The sequence below is a fragment of the Clytia hemisphaerica genome, unplaced genomic scaffold (genome assembly GCF_902728285.1).
Source record: "Clytia hemisphaerica strain Z4C2 unplaced genomic scaffold, Clytia hemisphaerica genome assembly, whole genome shotgun sequence".
Classification (NCBI taxonomy): Eukaryota; Metazoa; Cnidaria; class Hydrozoa; order Leptothecata; family Clytiidae; genus Clytia; species Clytia hemisphaerica.
Genome location: NW_027103648.1, coordinates 745,860 through 765,299, shown reverse-complemented (window position 1 = coordinate 765,299; position 19,440 = coordinate 745,860). Strand labels below are relative to the sequence as shown.

The 19,440-nt window shown below is 35.8% G+C and overlaps 1 protein-coding gene across 1 annotated transcript; it reads right to left on the bottom strand.

Moving 5' to 3' along the window:
• Window positions 1-286: 286 nt before the first annotated feature.
• On the bottom strand, window positions 287-19,275 carry LOC136803015 (conserved oligomeric Golgi complex subunit 8-like). The gene is made up of 13 exons (XM_067059762.1): window positions 19,078-19,275; window positions 12,155-12,232; window positions 10,907-11,031; window positions 10,496-10,599; window positions 10,153-10,219; window positions 9,663-9,767; window positions 8,869-9,030; window positions 8,216-8,267; window positions 4,186-4,349; window positions 2,696-2,895; window positions 2,303-2,372; window positions 1,512-1,708; window positions 287-873 (listed from the first exon to the last, which is right to left on the bottom strand). The coding sequence occupies exons 1-13, from the start codon at window positions 19,148-19,150 to the stop codon at window positions 462-464; spliced, it is 1,809 nt and encodes a 602-aa protein (XP_066915863.1). The 5' UTR covers window positions 19,151-19,275; the 3' UTR covers window positions 287-461.
• Window positions 19,276-19,440: the final 165 nt, after the last annotated feature.

Below are 19,440 nucleotides of genomic sequence, written 5' to 3'. Positions count from 1 at the left end.
GCTACGTTGCCCACAACGGTGTCTCCATAACTCGAACACACATACGGAGCACAACATTTTTCGAGTTAAGGGAATTTCGAGTTATGTAGTATGCTTTATAAGGCATTGTTAACTGAAGGGACAATAAATCTTGTCCGAGTTAAGGAGACAACTGAGTTATAGAGGTTCGAGTTAAAAAGGAATCCGCTGAACAATCACGCTGGCCGTAATTGTTCCGAATGTCTACACATTGCAACCCCTTTTCTTATAACCCCATTAAGTACTGGCATGGGTGGCTTTGACGATCTTTAAAACACGTGCCAGCCCAAACAGGCTCTAATGATTTTCCTTTTAAATACTACAAAAATTATCTAGAAAAACACCTACCATAATGATGATTGATAATTACAAAAAAATATAGCAAAATAAATTAAATTCCAATAATATATGATAAAAAGTTAAAACTTGAATGTTTGAATATTCTACTTTGATTCGTTCGGTAAAATCTCGTTATCTACGTTCCGCAATTTATCACTAACACTATCAGGAAGATTGGAAATTTCATTTTTATCATCCACCACAAGGGATATTGAGGTTTTTCCATCGTTAACTGATTTTGGATTTTCAATTTGTTCTATTTCACTTGTTATTTTGTATAGGTCTACAAACTCTTTCAGATGGTTTTGAAGGCTTCCAATGTCCAATGTAAACATATCTTTAAATTGGGTACTGTTCACACTTTGCGGTGTTCTACCCATCATTTCTTGAACTGAATTCAACGAGAACACACTGGAAAAGACTGTTTTGATGTAAGGCAAAAAGTGACGGCATACGATGTAGCATAGATACTTGACGTCCTCCGATTGTTCCTTGGGTAGAGATTTGGATTCCAGTCTATAAACAAGAAATTGAAAAAATTATATAAATTATAAAAACAAATGTACATCATTGGAATATCAATGGGTACATGTAGTGTAACGAAGGAAGAAATTTTGGTGAAAAAAAAAATTTTTGCTTGTGTAATAAGGATTTTCCCCAAAAAATATCCTGCAACCGCCAAATCAAATTCCCGCCGAATCAAATTTAGCCAGCCATCCGTCAAATTAAATTTCCTTTAAAAAAGACATTTTCGACTTACTATCCGCCATATTGAATTTATGCCAAAATTTCTTCCTTTAATAAGGTATAACTGTATCTGATCAAACGAGTAAATACCATTTCAAATTCTTGACTAAACTCGCTCCCAGTGTACCCAGTAGCGTAGACAAGAGGGCGCAAAATTTGTGTAGGAGAGCACATTTTCATGACACAGTAACTATCTTTTTATATCATGTTTATATAATTACATTGTCATAAAAATCTGCTCCTCTACACAAATCTTGCTACCCTACACTTTTTTTTATAAAAACAACCTTTATAAGAACACAAGGCTTCGCTGGCTCAAATGTTAAGAACAAGTTAAGAACATTTTAAGGCTTTGGGGACTCCAAAACACCCAATTTCTTGGGAAAATGGTAGCTATTGGTACTCACCTAGCCCAATTTTCTAGTGATAACATGACTTTTTCGAGCGAATTCAAAAGACATTTCTTCATCTGGAAAACCAACGTTAGTGACGGGAACTGGCGGAACTCGTTCAACGCCCCTAGAACGCCATTCAAATAACACGCCATGGGCGGAAAATCTAGAAGTTCATGGGGCGGTATACACGGATCGTTTCCTGCTTTGCTCTAAAAAACAACAGAAAGAAAAGATTTTTGATAAATTTGACGTTGTCGAATTCAAAAAAGATGTTTTAAGATTAACTCTACTGAAATATTCGATGGTTTTGAAAAAAGTGTGAACTAGTTTACTATCAGGATTAATCTTACTGTACTTTTCCATAGTATCTAAAATAATCATTTACTGAGGCTGGACTTGAAAAAATGTTGGTTTGCCGTCACCCGACCGACCCTACCTCGAAACCTGCCGACCCAAAAAAATTTATTGCCATTTAAAAGGGAATTTTTTTTGTTTAAACTTCAAATAATGAAATCAAAACTCGTATCTTGTCTGACTCAAGCATAAGAATCGCGAATTCCCTGCTAGCGCTCTTCCCAGCTATGTATTATAGGAGCTAAGGCAAAGTCAAAGGCAAAGAAAAAGTTCGACTCTTAAAAAATCGAATACGTCAAAAAAGACTGTTAACCTTTCCATGGTCGAAAATTTCATAAATCGTCAGAAAAATTTTTTTTCCGATCGACCGACCGACCTCCAAAATCTAGGGTCGGGTGACGGCAAAACCAACATTTTTTAAGCCCAGCCTGAGTTAGAAACTATTTAACCTGTGAAGAAGCGGACTGGTATTCTCGTTTGATGGAGCGTGCTGTGTAAGTGCTCATGTCGTCTTCGAAACTGGAAAAAAAAAAAGAAAGATTAAATACCCTTTCCACTGAGGGCATTCAGAAAATTTTATCAGAATATCTTTCGATATCCAGAATATCCTGTTTCTAAAATTGTTTTGTTTGTTTTCGAAAATTATGGCCCTTTTTTGACGTTTTGCCGACCCTGTGAGAGCCTTTTTTCCAAATTTTCAGTCAACATTTTCAAACTTTGGTTCAAATTACGATTTTTTGTATTTAGTAATTTCTGGACCCTGTCAGAGACTCTGTTGTATAACTACTGCTGTTTTTTACTTGTCTTATAAATTTAAGATAAAAAATAACAATCCAATTTACTTCTGTGTGACTTGTCGAATTTTCGCTCGGAAAATCTTCAGCGTGTGTTTAATGAACAGAGAGACGATCAAACCACGAAAGTCAGCACCGATTCGACTGAATGAGAGTCCGAAATACATAGTCTGTCCGAAAAGTGAATCCAGACGACCGTGAAGTCCTTTACTGATTCCTTCATCCAGCGTTGTCAGAAAATTCGAAAGCTGAAAAATAAAACAGGCAAACAAATTTGATCAAAGGAAATATGTCTTTGCTTTCAAACAATATCTATTCAGTGCGATTGTCTGAAACTGAATTTTGCATAAACAAGCTACATGCTGAATGGGCCTGATGGTGAAAGTTAGATATAGCAATAAAGAGAAAAATGAAAATAATCAGTCAGAAAACATAGCGTTTCGCAAAAATGCATAACGCATTAAATTTCATCATTGATTGTTGATGGGGGAGAGGAAATCCGGGCAGAGAAAAAAGAAATCGAAAGTTCCGGTTGCAAAAATCAGTTTTATTGATAATTGAATCATGCTTGATGGTGGGTATTGTTATCAATAATGTTTTTGTGTGAAAAAAACAAAGAATTATAAAGTCCAATGAAAATCTGCAAAACGATGATTTCTGGTAATTTCCGGCATCATCAGCCGGAAAAATTTTTTTCTCAAAAAATCGAACTCAGTCATGTTTTGGAGCATTCCGAATACGCATCTTTCTGCAAAAATCAGAAAAAACTAAGGACGAAAATTCGAGAAAATGTCAAAAAACCGGTTTTTCCGGCATAAAAAAATGTTTTTCGAAAATCGGGCTCCGTCACATTTTAGGTATTGTCATTTTGCATTAGTGTGCAAAATGTCATAAAAAATATAAAGTACAGCTCGAGAAATATGCAAAAATTTAAACATGCTTGATGGTGGGCATTGCTATTAATATAATGTTTTTGAATGTTAAAACCAACCATTACGGAAAAAAGCCAATGGAAATCCAGAAAAACAGCGATCTTCGGCATATTTCCGGCATTTTCGGCCATGAAAAGATTTTCTCAAAAATCGGACCATGTTTTGGGCATTGTTAATACGCATTTTTGAGCAAAAAATCAGAAAAAACTAGTGATAAAATCTCGAGAAAATGCCAAAAAACCAGTTTTTCCGGCATAAATTTTTTTTGAAAATCGGACCCCGTCACATTTTGGGCATCGCCATTTTGCATTATTGTGTCAAAATCAGGAAAAACTAATGAGCCAATCTCGAGAAAAGCTGGTAACGGACGAACGGACGAACGAAAAAACGAACGAACGGACAACGGTTAATTTATAGGACCTCCAGGTAGGTCTAAAAAAGAGATAGAGAAAGACGGCGATGGACTTGTTATTTTATGACGTAATGTTCTATATGAAAGCATTCAAAAAAGACAATAAAAATGGTGGCAAACGCCCGGGCCATCTTGGGTGCTTCAGTGTAAAACATTACGTCACAAATATCAGGAATAGACCTGACAACTCTTACCTTATGTAAAACCCATGAATGCAGAATTGGAGCATTTGATTGTCGTTTGTCATCATTAGAAGAATAAATAGGTTCATTATCGGAGAAAATGGCATTGTATTGTGTGATAATATCGAAAAGTGAAACCCGACTGGCATCGATCACTTTCGTCATGTGTGTATATACTAAAATGAAAAGAAAAAAATTATTACAATCCAGTGACACAAAAAAATTTCGTGCCTTAGCTCGAAAAGGGTAAGTGATTTGCATCGAAAATAGTTTAGACTGATTCTTAAAACTTCTGGTGTCTTGTAGAGCCCAAAAAGGTTACGTAGTTTTTTTCGGCTACGTCAATTTTTTGAATGAGCTATATAAAATATTTGACGTCAAATTAGTTTTCAGTTTCTTTCTTTCATCTTTTTTGAAAGAAGGTGTCCAGTCCTTTTTCGAGAGAAAATAACGATTTTCAGTGAAACAAGCAACATGCTGAATGGACCTACCTGATGATGAAAGTTAGTTAGCATTGATAGCAATGCGAAAAGAAAAATGAAAAAAATCAGTCAGAAAATATAGCATTTAGCGAAAATACACAACACAATAAAATGCTAGGGAAAAAATAAATAGGAAGTTCTTGTCGCAAAAAGTTTTATTGACAATTGAATCATGCTTGATGGTGAGCAATGTTATCAATAATGTTTTTGTGTGAAAAACATAGAAATACAAGGAAAAAATCCAATGAAAATCTGCAAAAACGGCGATTTCCGGCAACCGGAAAATTTTTTTTTTTCAAAAATCGAACTCGGCCATTTTTTGAGCATTGCGAAAATATATACCGTAAATCACCGATTAAGCGCCCGGGCGCTTATTTAATTTTTCAGGCTCTGAGGTGGGCGCTTATTCAAGCGGGGCACTTATTCAAGCGGGGCGCTTATATTTTTTTATTTCAGAAATTCGTATATCAACAAATTTGGAATCTGCTTAAACTTAACTGTTTTAAAGAGTTGATTTTTCAAAAAAGGATGAATAAAAGAAAAATTGGAAAAATCCAATTGACAATTTCTATCATTTTATTCTTAATCGCTTTCTTTCTTTTTAAGACACAAGTATCTACTCAATATCTTATTCAATCAATAACAATATTCGAATAAGCGCCCCTCCCTTGAGGGAGGCCCTTATTCAAAGGGGGGCGCTTATTCGAGCGGGGCGCTTAATCGGTGATTTACGGTAAAGTACAGCACGAGAAATTCAAGAAATACTGTCTTTCCGGCGAAAATCGGCTGTTCCGGCGATTTTTAGAAAGTTCCGGCTTCAAAAATCAATTTTAATGAATATTGAAACATGCTTGATGCTGGGTATTGCTATCAATAATCTTTTTGAATGAAAAAACAACAAATTATATGGAAAAGTCCAATGAAAATCTAGAAAAACCGCGATTTCCGGCATATTTCAGGCATTTTCCGCCGGAAAAAATTTTTTCTTAAAAATCGGACTCAGCCATGTTTTGAGCATTCTTAATACGCATCTTTGAGCAAAAAATCAGAAAAAACTAATGATAAAATCTCGAGAAAATGCCAAAAAACCAGTTTTTCCGGCATATTTCCGGCATTTTCAGCCGGAAATGAATTTTTTTCGAAAATCAGGATCCGTCACAATTTAGGTATTGACATTTTGCATCAGTGTCCAAAATTTCATGAAAAAATATAAAGTACAGCTCAAGAAATTCAAGAAATACCGTTTTTCCGGCGAAAATCGGCTGTTCCGGCAATTTTTAGAAAGTTCCGGCTTCAAAAATCAATTTTAATGAATATTGAAACATGCTTATGGTGGGTATTGCTATTAATAATCTTTTTGAATGAAAAAACAACCAATTATATGGAAAAGTCCAATGAAAATCCAGAAAAACGGCGATTTCCGGCATATTTCCGGCATTTTCGGCCGGAAAAAATTTTTTCTCAAAAATCGGACTAAGCCATGTTTTGAGCATTGTTAATACGCATCTTTGAGCAAAAAATCAGAAAAAACAAATGATGAAATCTCGAGAAAATGCCGAAAAACCAGTTTTTCCGGCATATTTCCGCCATTTTCGGCCGGAAAAATTTTTTTTTCGAAAATCGGGCTCCGTCACATTTTGGGCATTGCCATTTTGCATCATTGTGCAAAAAATTAGAAAAAACTAATGAGCCAATCCCGAGAAAAGCTGGCAACAGACGAACGAACGGACGAACGAACGGACGAACGAACGGACGAACGAACGAACGGACAAGGGTTAATTTAAAGGACTACCTTAGGTAGGTCCAAAAAGTGATTATAGTTGTATTATTATTATAAAAATGGAATTTAGCAAGCCGTTAATGCTCGCAGAAGGCATTCGAAATATGCCAGATTTATTTAATTCCCCGATTGGATCAAAATCGGGTGACATGAAACGGATGGAAAAAAAACAACGAAGCGCTCGCCATCATTTGTTTACTGCAATGTGGAATGAAGAGTTAGAAGACCAAAACAAACCCAGCTCTTTCGGAGATAATTTTATTGCAAGGAAAATACATTCTGGTCCTCAAAATATCGGACAGAATTCTTGTGCATCGCCAAAACAACCTTACTTCAAATTATCTCCAATGAAAAGAAACACAAATCTTCATTCTCAACAACATCAAGCAGAACAATGGTCATTGAGATCGTTCACCAAAATGTCCACAACACTCGAATGTCATTTGTTGGATTCCATTGACCAAATGAACCAAGATGAAAACAAATGTTACCAAAAACCATCTTCAGATATCGATCGGTTATCTTTCTTGTTCAATGAAATGTCCATCTTTGACGACACAAAATATTCTAACTCTCGTGGAAAGTCGAATGGTTGCTTGCACAAGGTCCGTAATGTGAAATTTAACGACCATCAACGACGAATGACTAAACACCATGCTTCAAAAGAACGTCGAACCACCATTGGTGAATTGAGAGAGATTCGAAAATATCAACAAAAACCATCTGGATATTTAGCTGGAAAATCTGGTGTTATCAAAACAAATGGTAAACGTCGAGCAAATGATTTCGTTGAAGAAGACATTCTCGTTGATGATGTCTCTGGCAAATTCTATCGATGCCATCAATAATTAAAACTTTTTGTATTTTTAACTAGATATTAAATTTTAACATCTTAAATATTCTCAAAAATACAAAATCTTATTTTGTTGCCGTCAACAAATGTACTCAGATACAAAATCATCATCACAAGAAATTGTCGTAAAAAAACAAGTACTTGAAAATGTCAATCCACACGTTTACAGCGTTACTTCAAAAACCTTGCTGTGTATCTCGTCAAAAAAATATACTGCTTCAACTCCTTCAGTACTTTGGGAAACTGAGCGCTGACGATTTTTTAATTTTTTTTTCAAAAGCGGTACGTTAACTTCAGATAAAACTTTCTCAGCTTTGGGTTAATCAAAATAAGTCATCTTTTGGTTCGTTGGAAAATACTTTAAGATCTATTTCTGCGTGTCATTTTTTTTGTATCAGGTTCTCCAATCAGAATTACCGGAAATTTAGCTGGGGCAGTACTGCTTCAATTTTATATCTCTGCTTTCATTTAGGATCTTATTAAAAATCTGACGCAACAGAAAAACTTCGAAGAAAAATAAAATAAAAGTTTACAGTGGTACAAAATACAATTAAATGAAAATCTATTCTGATTAAATGCAACAAGTTTTCTGAGTAGAGCTCTCGAACCAAATTTAGAAATTCTCCAATACAATTATCAACTCTGAGCGGTGTGGTCAGCCTTTGAGAAGACTGGTAACGAAAATACACAGAAAAAAGTAAGATACCCTTGCATGTGAGAAAGTAATATAAATCTAGTTAAGCTATTGGAATGTTAAAAATAGCTTGCACTTCAAAGCAGAGACTCCAAGACTCTCATCTACATGTACATCGAATATAGTTTTATAGTTACTTAATTTGTAGCCTTAAAATGCCATGCCCCGAGTAAAAACCGTTATGGGTTGATAGGTGGTAAATTTCTAACACGGAAAATAGAAAAACATCTTACTATCATCTCTGGGAATCTGTGACAGAACACTCTGAAACCATGCATCGCGTCCCTACCAAAGTCAAAGGAAAACAAAAGTGAAACGTTAGACAGACCAAATGAAATAATGGAATATAACATCTCTCTAAACAATTCGTTTGTCCCTCTACTAGCTAAGTAGAAGTTAACTGGTGAAAAAAGTCTGTGTAAGATTATCCTTAGTCTGTCCCGACCCTAAAACAGGCGATTTCTTTTTTGAAAAATCTTGCCGTGTGTCGGTCTGTTATGGTCAAAATATCTGTGTCTCATTCGTACCAACTTTCTGGTACTAAATCATCGAATAACAGCTGCGTTGGAGTGTTCGTTTAAAAATCAAAGATACCATTGCATTGAGGTGGATAAAGTAACGTTGAAGAAAATTGAAGAGTTGTACTTAGTTGAAGAAATTAACATGCTAAAGGTCTACTCCACCGCGGAGGCAACTAGAGACTTGGGAGAAAATATCTCAGACACGAATTCAGATCCTAACCATAACAAACCGTTCTTTGCAGTTCTTTTCCTGCGAAGAAGAGTTTGGTACAGGCTAGATAGTCCTTATCAGATTAAATTCTGAAGAAATCAGCGTAAATGATCATTGGAATCTGAGAACGGCCTGAAACGTGTAGAAATAATACCTGTAAAAACTTAATTCTCAGTTCAGCTTCTGTGAAAACTTCTAATTGTCTTATATAACTGATGATGCGTAAACAAGCAGGTAGCTGGACGTTTCCTTTCAACTGTTGAAGTAACTGACTCAGCATGTATTGTGTGCTTCGTTTCACTTCAACCGCAATATCCTAAAAAGAATAAAAAACTACGTACAGGTTATCAATCCTAGTAATCTTATAATGGATCATCAATTCTGCACATACCACGCTCTGCTCTAAAACCGCTTTGCTTTTCGCTTGAAAATGAAAGCGACCGGGTTCTAATATTTTTGTTTTTAATTAATAGATGCTTGATTTTGGTGTGATTGTTTTGCTTTAGCCAATCAACGCGCTCAAAAAATCTCATTCAATATTCTGGATGAGAAGATAAAAAGCAATGCGCCAACCTTGCCTTAGAGCCTCTAACCTCTAACCTCGTGCGGGGTATACCAGAATCTGCTTGGAGATACTAGTAACACAAGTAGTTGGAGACAGACTTTAAGATCTGTGACATCATTTAAAAGACACAATCAAAATGATATCATTCAATAAAGGGTATTGCTTCTGAGTTTACCATGGTCGAATAGAATCAAACTCGTGAATAGTTGTTTACGTTTGAGGCGATTCAGCACTGGTTAGAATCAAATCCGATTGCTTTTCATTTGTAGAGTTTTAAAATTCATTTACCTACAAAATTTAGAGTATTAATGAAGCATTGGCTCGTTAACGGGTAAATTGTAAAACAGCTCATTGTAAAACAGAAACAAAGTCAATTTCAATACCGTGATGATTTTGATTTGGGAAAATTTTCTCTCCAGTCGTTTGACATAATTTGCCAATTCAAGAGCTTCTTCATAATAACCATTTCGAACGCAGGTGTCCATTAGCTAAAAAAATGCAAATAAAAAAGCTAAAAAATTTTAAGCTTTACTAAGCTCATTTGACATTGATCGATTTATGACAGTGATATACGAGTGAGTAGAGAGTCTATTATCATGTTTCCCTAAAAAAACCCCGCCTGTAAGTGCTTGGAATTTGAAAACAGTCCATTTAGCGAAACCTAGCAAAGTCAGATTATAAGATTTATTTAAATGATCCAAACGACTTAAAAAAACCTAAGGCCTGGATAAGCATTTTCAAGGGTCTCTACGTTTTAATCCCTCCCCAAAACCACTTGAAAAACTATTAACTGAATGAGGGGAAGTCAAACCTGTGGTATTGTGCCTTATTGTGCCTATTGTAGTGTAATGTAATATTGATAGGTTGTCTTACTTGTGAAATCTCCAGAACTTCCAGCAGCTGTGTATGTCTTGACAGGACCAGTGAATTTTGTTTTCGACTAAGAAGAATTAGAATGTGATTCTAAATATAAATACTGAGAATACCCACAAAAAAACTTCAGACAGTTTTTGATGTCTTGAGACGGAGAAAAGGCCCAAAATGCGATTTTGAAATTTAAACAGCAGATTATATCCAAACATAATTTCAAACATTGATGAAACAGCTTGGGCTTTGTGTTGTTATATAAAATCACTCCAAAATGCTCCAAAAACAAAGATAAGTCACTAAAGGGCCAGTCAAAATAAATTTGAAGAGATGCATATGTGAATCATACCACGCATTGATTTCTTGTGAGGATTTTGAAAAATGTTCGATGGTATTGGCAAACTTTGGTAAGTTTACTTCAACTGAGTCTAAATGCTCCTCCACAATGTTGAACTGAGAAAATCAAATAAAAATATTATTTTGGAAGAGTGCTACTAAATAGTTTAAGCAAATCTTATTTATTTTTGCTTAGTTCTTAGTTGCTAACTAGAAAAGTGTGCATGATTTAAATTGCCAATAGACAATTGTAGACAATCCCCCTCTACCTTAAGGTGAAAACAGGCACACAAAATTTGAAAAATTTGGAAATAAGCTAATAGGAATATTTCAATCGTTATGAGGCAACTTATCTTTCATCGCTATAATGTAAAAGTCAATCCTAATCAAAAGATATCATAAAATTCATTGGAATTATTCATACGTCTTTGTAAATTTCTTTGGAACATTCTGCAGCTTGTATGAAAGTTGAGTAGTTGTTGAAGGCTAAATTTTGTGTCTGTTGTGTTATGTTGGAATGCTCTTCTCGCAATGTTTCTGGCTCGTGAGCTAGAACGGAGATTTTATAACGTTAAATTCTGTTATTCTTCTATTCTTAAAAAAAAATTGGAATAAAAAACCTGTTTCTACTAAAAAAAGATTGCTAAAGTTATTAGGTTAATTCTGAATTAGAAAAATCAGTTTAATTTGAAGTAAAATCGACCTTGATTATCATATATTATATTATGCCAGAAGTTTTTAGCAGGATATGCCGATGTTGTTATTTTGTATAATGGTTTGAAGCCACATTTCAAAATGTTTTTCTGCACTAAATATACTGTAAGTTGGTCTAGTGTTGACCCTTGTCTAATTCCTGACACCCTTCTTTAGAGATGGGAAAAAGCAAGGTCAGAATCATTGATTAAAGTCATTTATTTTTGCTTAGCAGTCAGAGAGAAAAAATATTTTTCAATCACTGATTCTGACCTTCCTATCTCTAAAGAAGGGCGGAATTACAGTTAAGCTAGTCACAACAGGAAATCAAGCTTCTACAACAACATCAGTCATCTACAGGATGTGTTTGCAACAACAAGGATGAGAGTTACCTGGTTCAAGTTCAAGTTCCCAAGAGAATTAATTAAAATTTGAAAACTTATTAACTTATAACTTATAACTTATATTATTAACTTATATTGTGAAAGTGCAGCAGCCAGAATATTAACCAACCAAATTTTGTCATTCAATTCCCGAGACAGCGCTTCAATTTTTAAGGCCTTGTTTTGAGGTCCAGCTAAATTTCCAGGAAATAGCCTAATCGGCGGTGCGCGGATCTAGGTGGGTTTCCTCTCCCCCATAGATCTTTTTCTTGGAAGTTAATCTTCAAATTAGTTCAAGGTTGGCTTGGCTCAAATTGTTTCATCTATGGCTCAAATTTTAGGCAATTTCCCATAGTTTTTGAAAATGTTAATTTCATTAAAAAGTGTTGGGTTATTTTTTCATGAATCCCTTTAGAAGTTTTGCGGCGCATTTTTTTGCTTGCGAGTCAAGTAAACGATAATTATAGCGCAATTAGCAGCATTAATCTTTGATACGCATTGCAGCGGGACGCTAGTATGACTAACTGAATTAGATGAGGTTTGTTGACATTAGAACAGCTTAAGTAAAGTGCAAAGGCTGCTAAAATTTGACTTACCAAGTTTTGAGAGTCCATAAGATGAGAGATTTTCCAAGTATTCTTTGCAAAATAAATGATTGTTTTCATTCAGAAGACCTAAAAAAGAAATAAATTGACAAAAATGACAATTTCGAAGACAATATTTTCAGGGCCTGAAATAACGGTTGGACATTGCACATTGTCCAACCCAATCGATGAAATGTCCAACCAAAATAGATTCTAGTCGGACATAATGTCCAACCCATATTTTCAGTCCCTTAAAAAATTTAGACAAAAAATATTATTTACGTAAATATGAAATTGGCAACTTCCTTATTTGCACAGAGAAACTCTCTGCAGTTAAAAATGTCATCCATTCATTGTGTGTAAAAGTAAACAACTTCCACTGATGTCTTTCTAGATTTCTAGCTGGCTAATTATTTGTCTAACCAAAAAACGAACACGTGGGACAATCCGAACAATTATCAGCTAAAAATTCATTTGGACATGTCCAACCTGAATGGATTAGCTTTAGCCATCATGTCCGACCATCAAAATATTGTGATTTCAGGCCCTGCATTTTTCACATTTCAAGTCCCTAATGATTATCAGAATCAATCCATATCCAACCAATTGATTGGTTAACGATTGGAAACACTTATCGACTAATTAAAGAGTGGGAGAATCTGAAAAAAAGCTTCTTGGGATGATTTTTTTATCTGCTTATTTCTTTCCATAACCTTTTTTGTTATAGATTAAAAGGAAATTTTCCTCAGCTTTTCAGTGCAGTTGGGTTTAACAGTGATATATTAAGACCACTAAGACCACAAAAGGCTGAAGTATGCTAAGTGATTGATGTTGTAGTATGCTGAGCATAGTGTCCTTCAGGGTCTCTTCCCCCCATACCTAGAATGAAAATTTTCCATCCCCCCCTCATTTTTCTCCACCCTGCCTCCAAAAATTTCTCTGCCCCCCCCTCAAGCATAAAAAGCTGTAATTTGATGAATTTAACGCTTATTGTTTTCCCTAAGGTAGTTCTAATTCAAGAATAAATGGAAAGGATGGTTGTTTTCAAACCGTAATATTGCTGGTTGAAATAAATGAAAGAAAAACTAAGCATATGCTATACACCCAATTGAGCAATAGTAAAACCAGATGTTTTTCAATTTTGAATTGATTTTGGTGAGTTCCCCCCCCCATGCCTAGAATGAAAATTTTCCATTCCCCCCCCCCTCGTTTTCCCCCACCCTAGCTTCAAAAAAAATTCTTTCCCCCCTATACGTCCTTTTGACCTCAAAACCCATTCCTTCCCCTGAATCCATGGGGGGAGGACACTATGGCTGAGAGCGTGACAATTTTCTAAACAACAAAGACTTTTTAGGAGTTAATCGAGGCATCTTTTTTTATCTAACTAATCATAGTGCTGATCTTTTTCGCAAATAATTTTACTTCAGTTTAAGATATTTTAGATATGAATATTTCAATCAACGGATAAACCAAGAGCGGAGAGTAGTTTGTTCAATAACACCCCATCTTTACACTGCAATAGAATATTTGCTGCAATTTTCAGATTTAATTGAAATTCGATTGCCTTTAACTGTGTTTTAATTGTTTAATAATTGTGTTCTTGTATCGACATCTGTATGTAAAATTGGTTAGTTTCGGAACATCTTCATAATAATGGCAAATTTAGAAGTTGTTCACTGTGAAAAGGTTGTGTGAATCTTTTTGTCAGTGTTGATTTTGTTGGTTGATGGCTTGTTGGGTCTGGCAAGAAAAAAGTACAGGTATAGCTTTTTCTAACCAAGGATCTGTAGGATTCCATCCAAACTCATTTGTATATAAAACAAAACACACAGTATTTACCAACAGTGCGTCACAAAGTGCGATATGACCATTGTAGAGAAGTGCACCAAAACTTAACACCAGCTTCTTTCAAGTTTTGTCTCGTTTACCCAAATGTTGCTATCTCGCATATGCTTAGGGCTCAAGACTAAAACCCCCAATACAAGACATTTGACTGACCAAAAAAAATCAATATCATCAATTTTGTCAATTGTCAGAATCGCTTACTCCCAGGAAATATGCAACTTTCTGAAGTTTCTTTTTTTTCCGTTGTGCTTCATTTCAAAAACAAGCTAGATGCTGAATGGACCTACCTGATGATGAAAGTTAGATAGCAATGCGAGGAGAAAAATGAAAAAAAATCAGTCAGAAAATATAGCGTTCAGCGAAAATGCATAACGCAATAAATTCATCATTGATTGTTGAAGGGGGAGAGGGAAGGGTTGTACTCTTAGGTTCCAAATAAACGCCCCCCCCCCCAGCTTGTTAATTTTTCGAAAATTTTCCAACCCTCCCGGACCTTATTAGGACCCCCCGTTTATTAATCCCTAAGAATATTTTCAGCTGTCAAAGAGAAGGCCCCTTATTTTGCTCTAAATAGCCTGATTTTAGCCTAATTTTACCTTATTTTTGGGTTTCAGAAGTACAATTTCCAACCCCCCCGGCAATTAGGTCCCCCCCGTTTATTAAAATCTAGAAAATTTTCAAACCCCCCCCCACCCCCGTTTATTCGAACCCCCCGTTTATTTGGAACCTAAGAGTAGGGAAAAAACAAATAGAAAGTTCTGGTCGCAAAAATCAAATTGAATCATGCTTGATGGTGAGCATTGTTATCAATAATGTTTTTGTGTGAAAAACATAGAAATAATAAGGAAAAAATCCAATAAAAATTTGCAAAAACGGCGATTTCCAGCATCTTCAACCGGAAAAATTATTCTCTCAAAAATTGAACTTGGCCATGTTTTGAGCATTGCGAATACGCATCTTTCTGCAAAAAATCAGAAAAAACTAAGGATGATAATTCAGTCAAAAAACTGTTTTTTCCGGCATATTTCAGGCATTTTCGACCGGAAAATTTTGTTTTTCAGAAAGCTCTGTCAATTTTTAGGAATCATCATTTTGCTTCATTGTGCCAAAAAAACAGAAAAAAGTAATGAGCCAATCCCGTTGTTACTAAAAGAGGTAAAGAGTGGTAACTATGTGGTAACGAGGTAGTAACGAGTGGTAACGAGGTAACGAGTGGTAACCAGTTGAAAATGGTGGCCCTTAGTCTCCAAATTTGAATTTCTCGATTCTGGTGTTTTTGCAACAGATGCTGCTGGCTCTTGAGGTTCTGCAGCAGGACCTGGCAGATCTGGTGAATGTGCAGTAGGAATTGGAGATTTAGGTGAATGTTATGGTGGAGTTGATGGATGTGGTGAATGTGATGGTAGAGTTGGTTGTTTGGTTGTATGCAATGGTGGAGTTGGTGGTTGTGGTGAATGTGCAGCAGGAGTTGATGGTTCCGGTGAATGTGCAACAGGAGTTGATGGTAAAGTTGGTTGGGGTGAATGCAATGGTGGAGTTGATGGTTTTGGTGAATGTGGATCAGAAGTTGATGGCTCTGGTGAATGTGATGGTAAAGTTGGTTGTTTTCGTGAATGCAATGGTGGAGTTGATGGTTTTGCTGAATGTGCATCAGGAGTTGATGGTTCTTGTGAATGTGATGGTAAAGTTGGTTGTTTTGGTGAATGCAATGGTGGAGTTGATAGTTTTGGTGAATGTGTAGCAGAGTTGTTGATTCTGGTGAACGTGCATCAGGAAATGATGGTTCTGGTGAATATGATACACTGATTTTGTTTTATAAGCATAACGTTTATAAGTATACGGAAGCTCAAATTTCCAGAAAAATTAAGCATATGCTAAGCATACCTTGAGGCTCAGCCAAAGAAAAATACATAGAATAAACATGTATAATGCATATCAAAATTGGTAGTACTGTATTATACAAAATCCAAATTAATCCCTATATACTATATAATATCAAAAAGCACCAAGTCAAGAGAGATAGTGTAGCAGTCTGTTTTTGAAACATGAACGAGTATAAAGATTCGAAATCATATGGTAAACATTCGAAAACAATAGAATGTCTTCATTTCTCTCAAGATTAAAGATAGGGGAAAATGCGCAAAAATTTTTACCCCACCCCTTCATAATTTTTTTACCAAGCATAGGGTTAAGCATATTCGAGGCTCAAAATTGAGCTTTACTTAAGCATAGTGAGCTTCAGCCAAAATTTACAGTATGCTTATAAAACAAAATGAGTGTAGTTGAGTTGATGGATCTGGTGAATGTGCAGCAGAAGTTGGTGGTTCTGGTGAATGAAAATACAGTTATGGTGAATCTCAAATTTTTCGCTAGTTAATGAACGTGTTGTTATTACACCCATGAATAACATCTCAATAACAATTAATCAGTATATTAACTCCTGCTGCAAATTCAACAAAACTATCAACTCCTACAGCAAATTCACCACAACCATCAATGCCACCATCAAATTCACCAGAACCATCAACTTAACCATCACATTCACCAGAACCATCAAATCCTGCAGCACGTTAACCAGAACCATCAATGCCACCATGAAATTCACCAGAACCATCAATGCCACTATCACATTCACCAGATCCATCAACTCAACTATCATATTCACCAGAACCATCATTTCCTGATGCACGTTCACCAGAATCAACAACTCCTGCTACACATTCACCAAAACTATCAACTCCACCATTGCATTCACCAAAACCATCAACCCCACCATTGCATGCACCAAAACCAAACCCCCTTTCTATGTTTAGTTTGTTCTACCTTGGATTATAACTGAAAATATCTTCAAATAACCTTTGTCCGCTATCAGCCCGCGCAGTAATCTTTGTCCGTTTCAATTCTTAGATAATGAATAAGAGAGGTGCACTTAGCTAAGCCGTGCTCGCGGGTGATAAATTTATGTTTACTTATCTTGAATATTTTAGTGGTATTTATCCAATGAAAAGGATGTTGACAAAATATGCACAGTGCTGACAAAATATGCACGGCATTGATTATGATCATTAAATATGTCAATGTCGATTCAACGCCCGGACGAAGGTTTTTTTGAAGATATTTTCAGTTATAATCCAAGGTAGAACAAACTAAACATAGAAAGGGAGTATTTTTTAGTGCTCTATACGATGATCGGTATTTTTTTTGAATTCTATGTTTAGATTTTTCTACCCAGCCCCGTTTCTATGTACGCGCGCCCTGTTGCTAAGACCTTTGCTTGAAATCGAAAGCGAAACCAAGATTATTTATCGCACACTGCCGTTTGCGTAATATCGATAAAGTGAAATGAGGTCCTGACTGACCCCCGTGTTGGTTTTATAACCTATATTTTTGGATTTGTGAGAAGACAAATGTTATTGCAAAAAAAAGTCATTTGGAAGTGTAATCATACCCTTTCCAGGGAACTGGACCAACATTTTTTTAAGTCAAAATTCATTGCCAGTAATGCCTCTAGTTATGTATTTGCATAAGACAACAGGGTGGTTTGAAACCTTGTTGTAGGTCTGGTGGAAAATGGATTTATTTCTGAATGTAAACATTACTGCAGCTAGAATATTTTCTTTATTTTGACAAACAAAAGGTTCAAGGTTTGTTTACTTTTTATTTTACTGCATTTCTCTGTCTTATTCTGCTGTACAGTGTGTACTGTAGTAGGCAAATGAAAACTCCTGATTTTTTGTTTTTGTCAGTGCTCGCTCGGCAGCCATTTTGAATCTTTTTTTCAACGTCTGTACCCGGCAATTTCGTGACTTCTACAGAATCGATGATTTTGCCTGAGGGGAACAGCAGTGCCACTGATGCCCGGGGGGGGGGGGTACTTAGGCAAAAAGGGTGCCGGGTATGTGCGAGCCATAAGGGTACCTTTTTTCATTCCTCAAAAGTCTCTCAAAGGGGTACAAATTTAAAAGTTAGTCTCTGAAAGGGTCCCAAAATCACGAAAATCAAAAATTTCTCTCTCAAAGGGTCACGATTTCCAAAAATTTTGACCAAAATTTGGTGAAAATCAAACCAAAATTTGGAAAAAATGGACCAAAATTTAGGAAAAAGTCTCTCAAAGGGTCCCAAAATCACCAAAATTTTGTCTCTCAAAGGGTCGATTTTCGATTTTCGGCTCGGACATACCCGTCATCACCTCGCAAACCTAGTACCCCCCCGCCCCGGGCACTGATGCAATGCAAGTTATATACCCCATCTCACGGTAAAATTTTACTTGAGCCCTGATTGGAATAACCCTGATGAATTATGATCTCGTTTTGAAAGTTGATTCTCTTAAACTCTCTAGTTTCTAATCCTTATAGGAGTTTAAGTCTAGACCAGTTAGGGAAACCATCCAGGATCCTGCCATTCTATAAGCCAGAAAAAACTAAATGACACTTATAAACTTAAGTTTCTTACTATTTTCCATCAAAAACAACCAAAAACATTGCTACTTCCCAAAGCTGGAGACCAAAACAAATTATCTTCCAAGATTATGGCGCCCTTTTAGATCTATTGTTATGGCCATCTAAAATGGTGGAAAGAGTTGCGGAAAGACAGGGGCGCCCGCTAGCTTCGAGGGTGGTAACGCCAAAACGCCCAATACGATCTTCCAACAAAAGGCGAGTTATTTACTGCGCGAGTTACGTCATACACTCCACCGCAGCACACAACGAACGGTGTTTCAGTGAATATCAATAATTATAAGAATATCTTATGTGCTTAAATTCAGTAAACTTTGAGTTCTTCATTGAAGATTAAGAACATAAGATAAAAAATGCGCTGGATAATTTTCATTGTAACAGTTTGGTCAATCATAGCTGAAAGTTTGAAAAAGTTTTTCCAATGCAAAAAAAAATTTCAGCCAATTAAAAGCACAGTGTGCTTATATTTACTATGTTTGCTACATCGTCTAGGCTAAAAAAAGTGCGAAAAGACACGAACGTCATTTTTTAATGAGTGTTGTTATGATTTTTTAGATCGCCGTTGCGTACAGGAACTCGCCAAATGTTCCTAACTGTAGACTGTCAAAAAAAAGTGTCTTAAATTTTTCTCACCTTCTTTCTGTGAGAATAGTTGCTCTAGTAAGGTGGTATCCTCAAATTTGAAAGAATCGTCAATTGCTGCCATTCTTGTATATTGAGTTTAATATTTAAAGAACCAGAGATATCATCAAATAATAAGCTAAAAGAAAAACATTAAATTAAAGATTTGTGACTGGAGCGGTCCGCCATTTTTAGATCTTTGCAAACGTCAAGGAATATTGTCGTCTAGACGGTGCTTTAAAACTTACTCTCGTTACCGTGTATAGCAGGGCTTAAAGAGACATGATTCAGGGGGTCATGTTTCAACAAAGCCATTAGTGGAACTCTAGTTTGAAGAATTAAAAATGAGTATAAAATAGTTAGCGTAAAATTTCT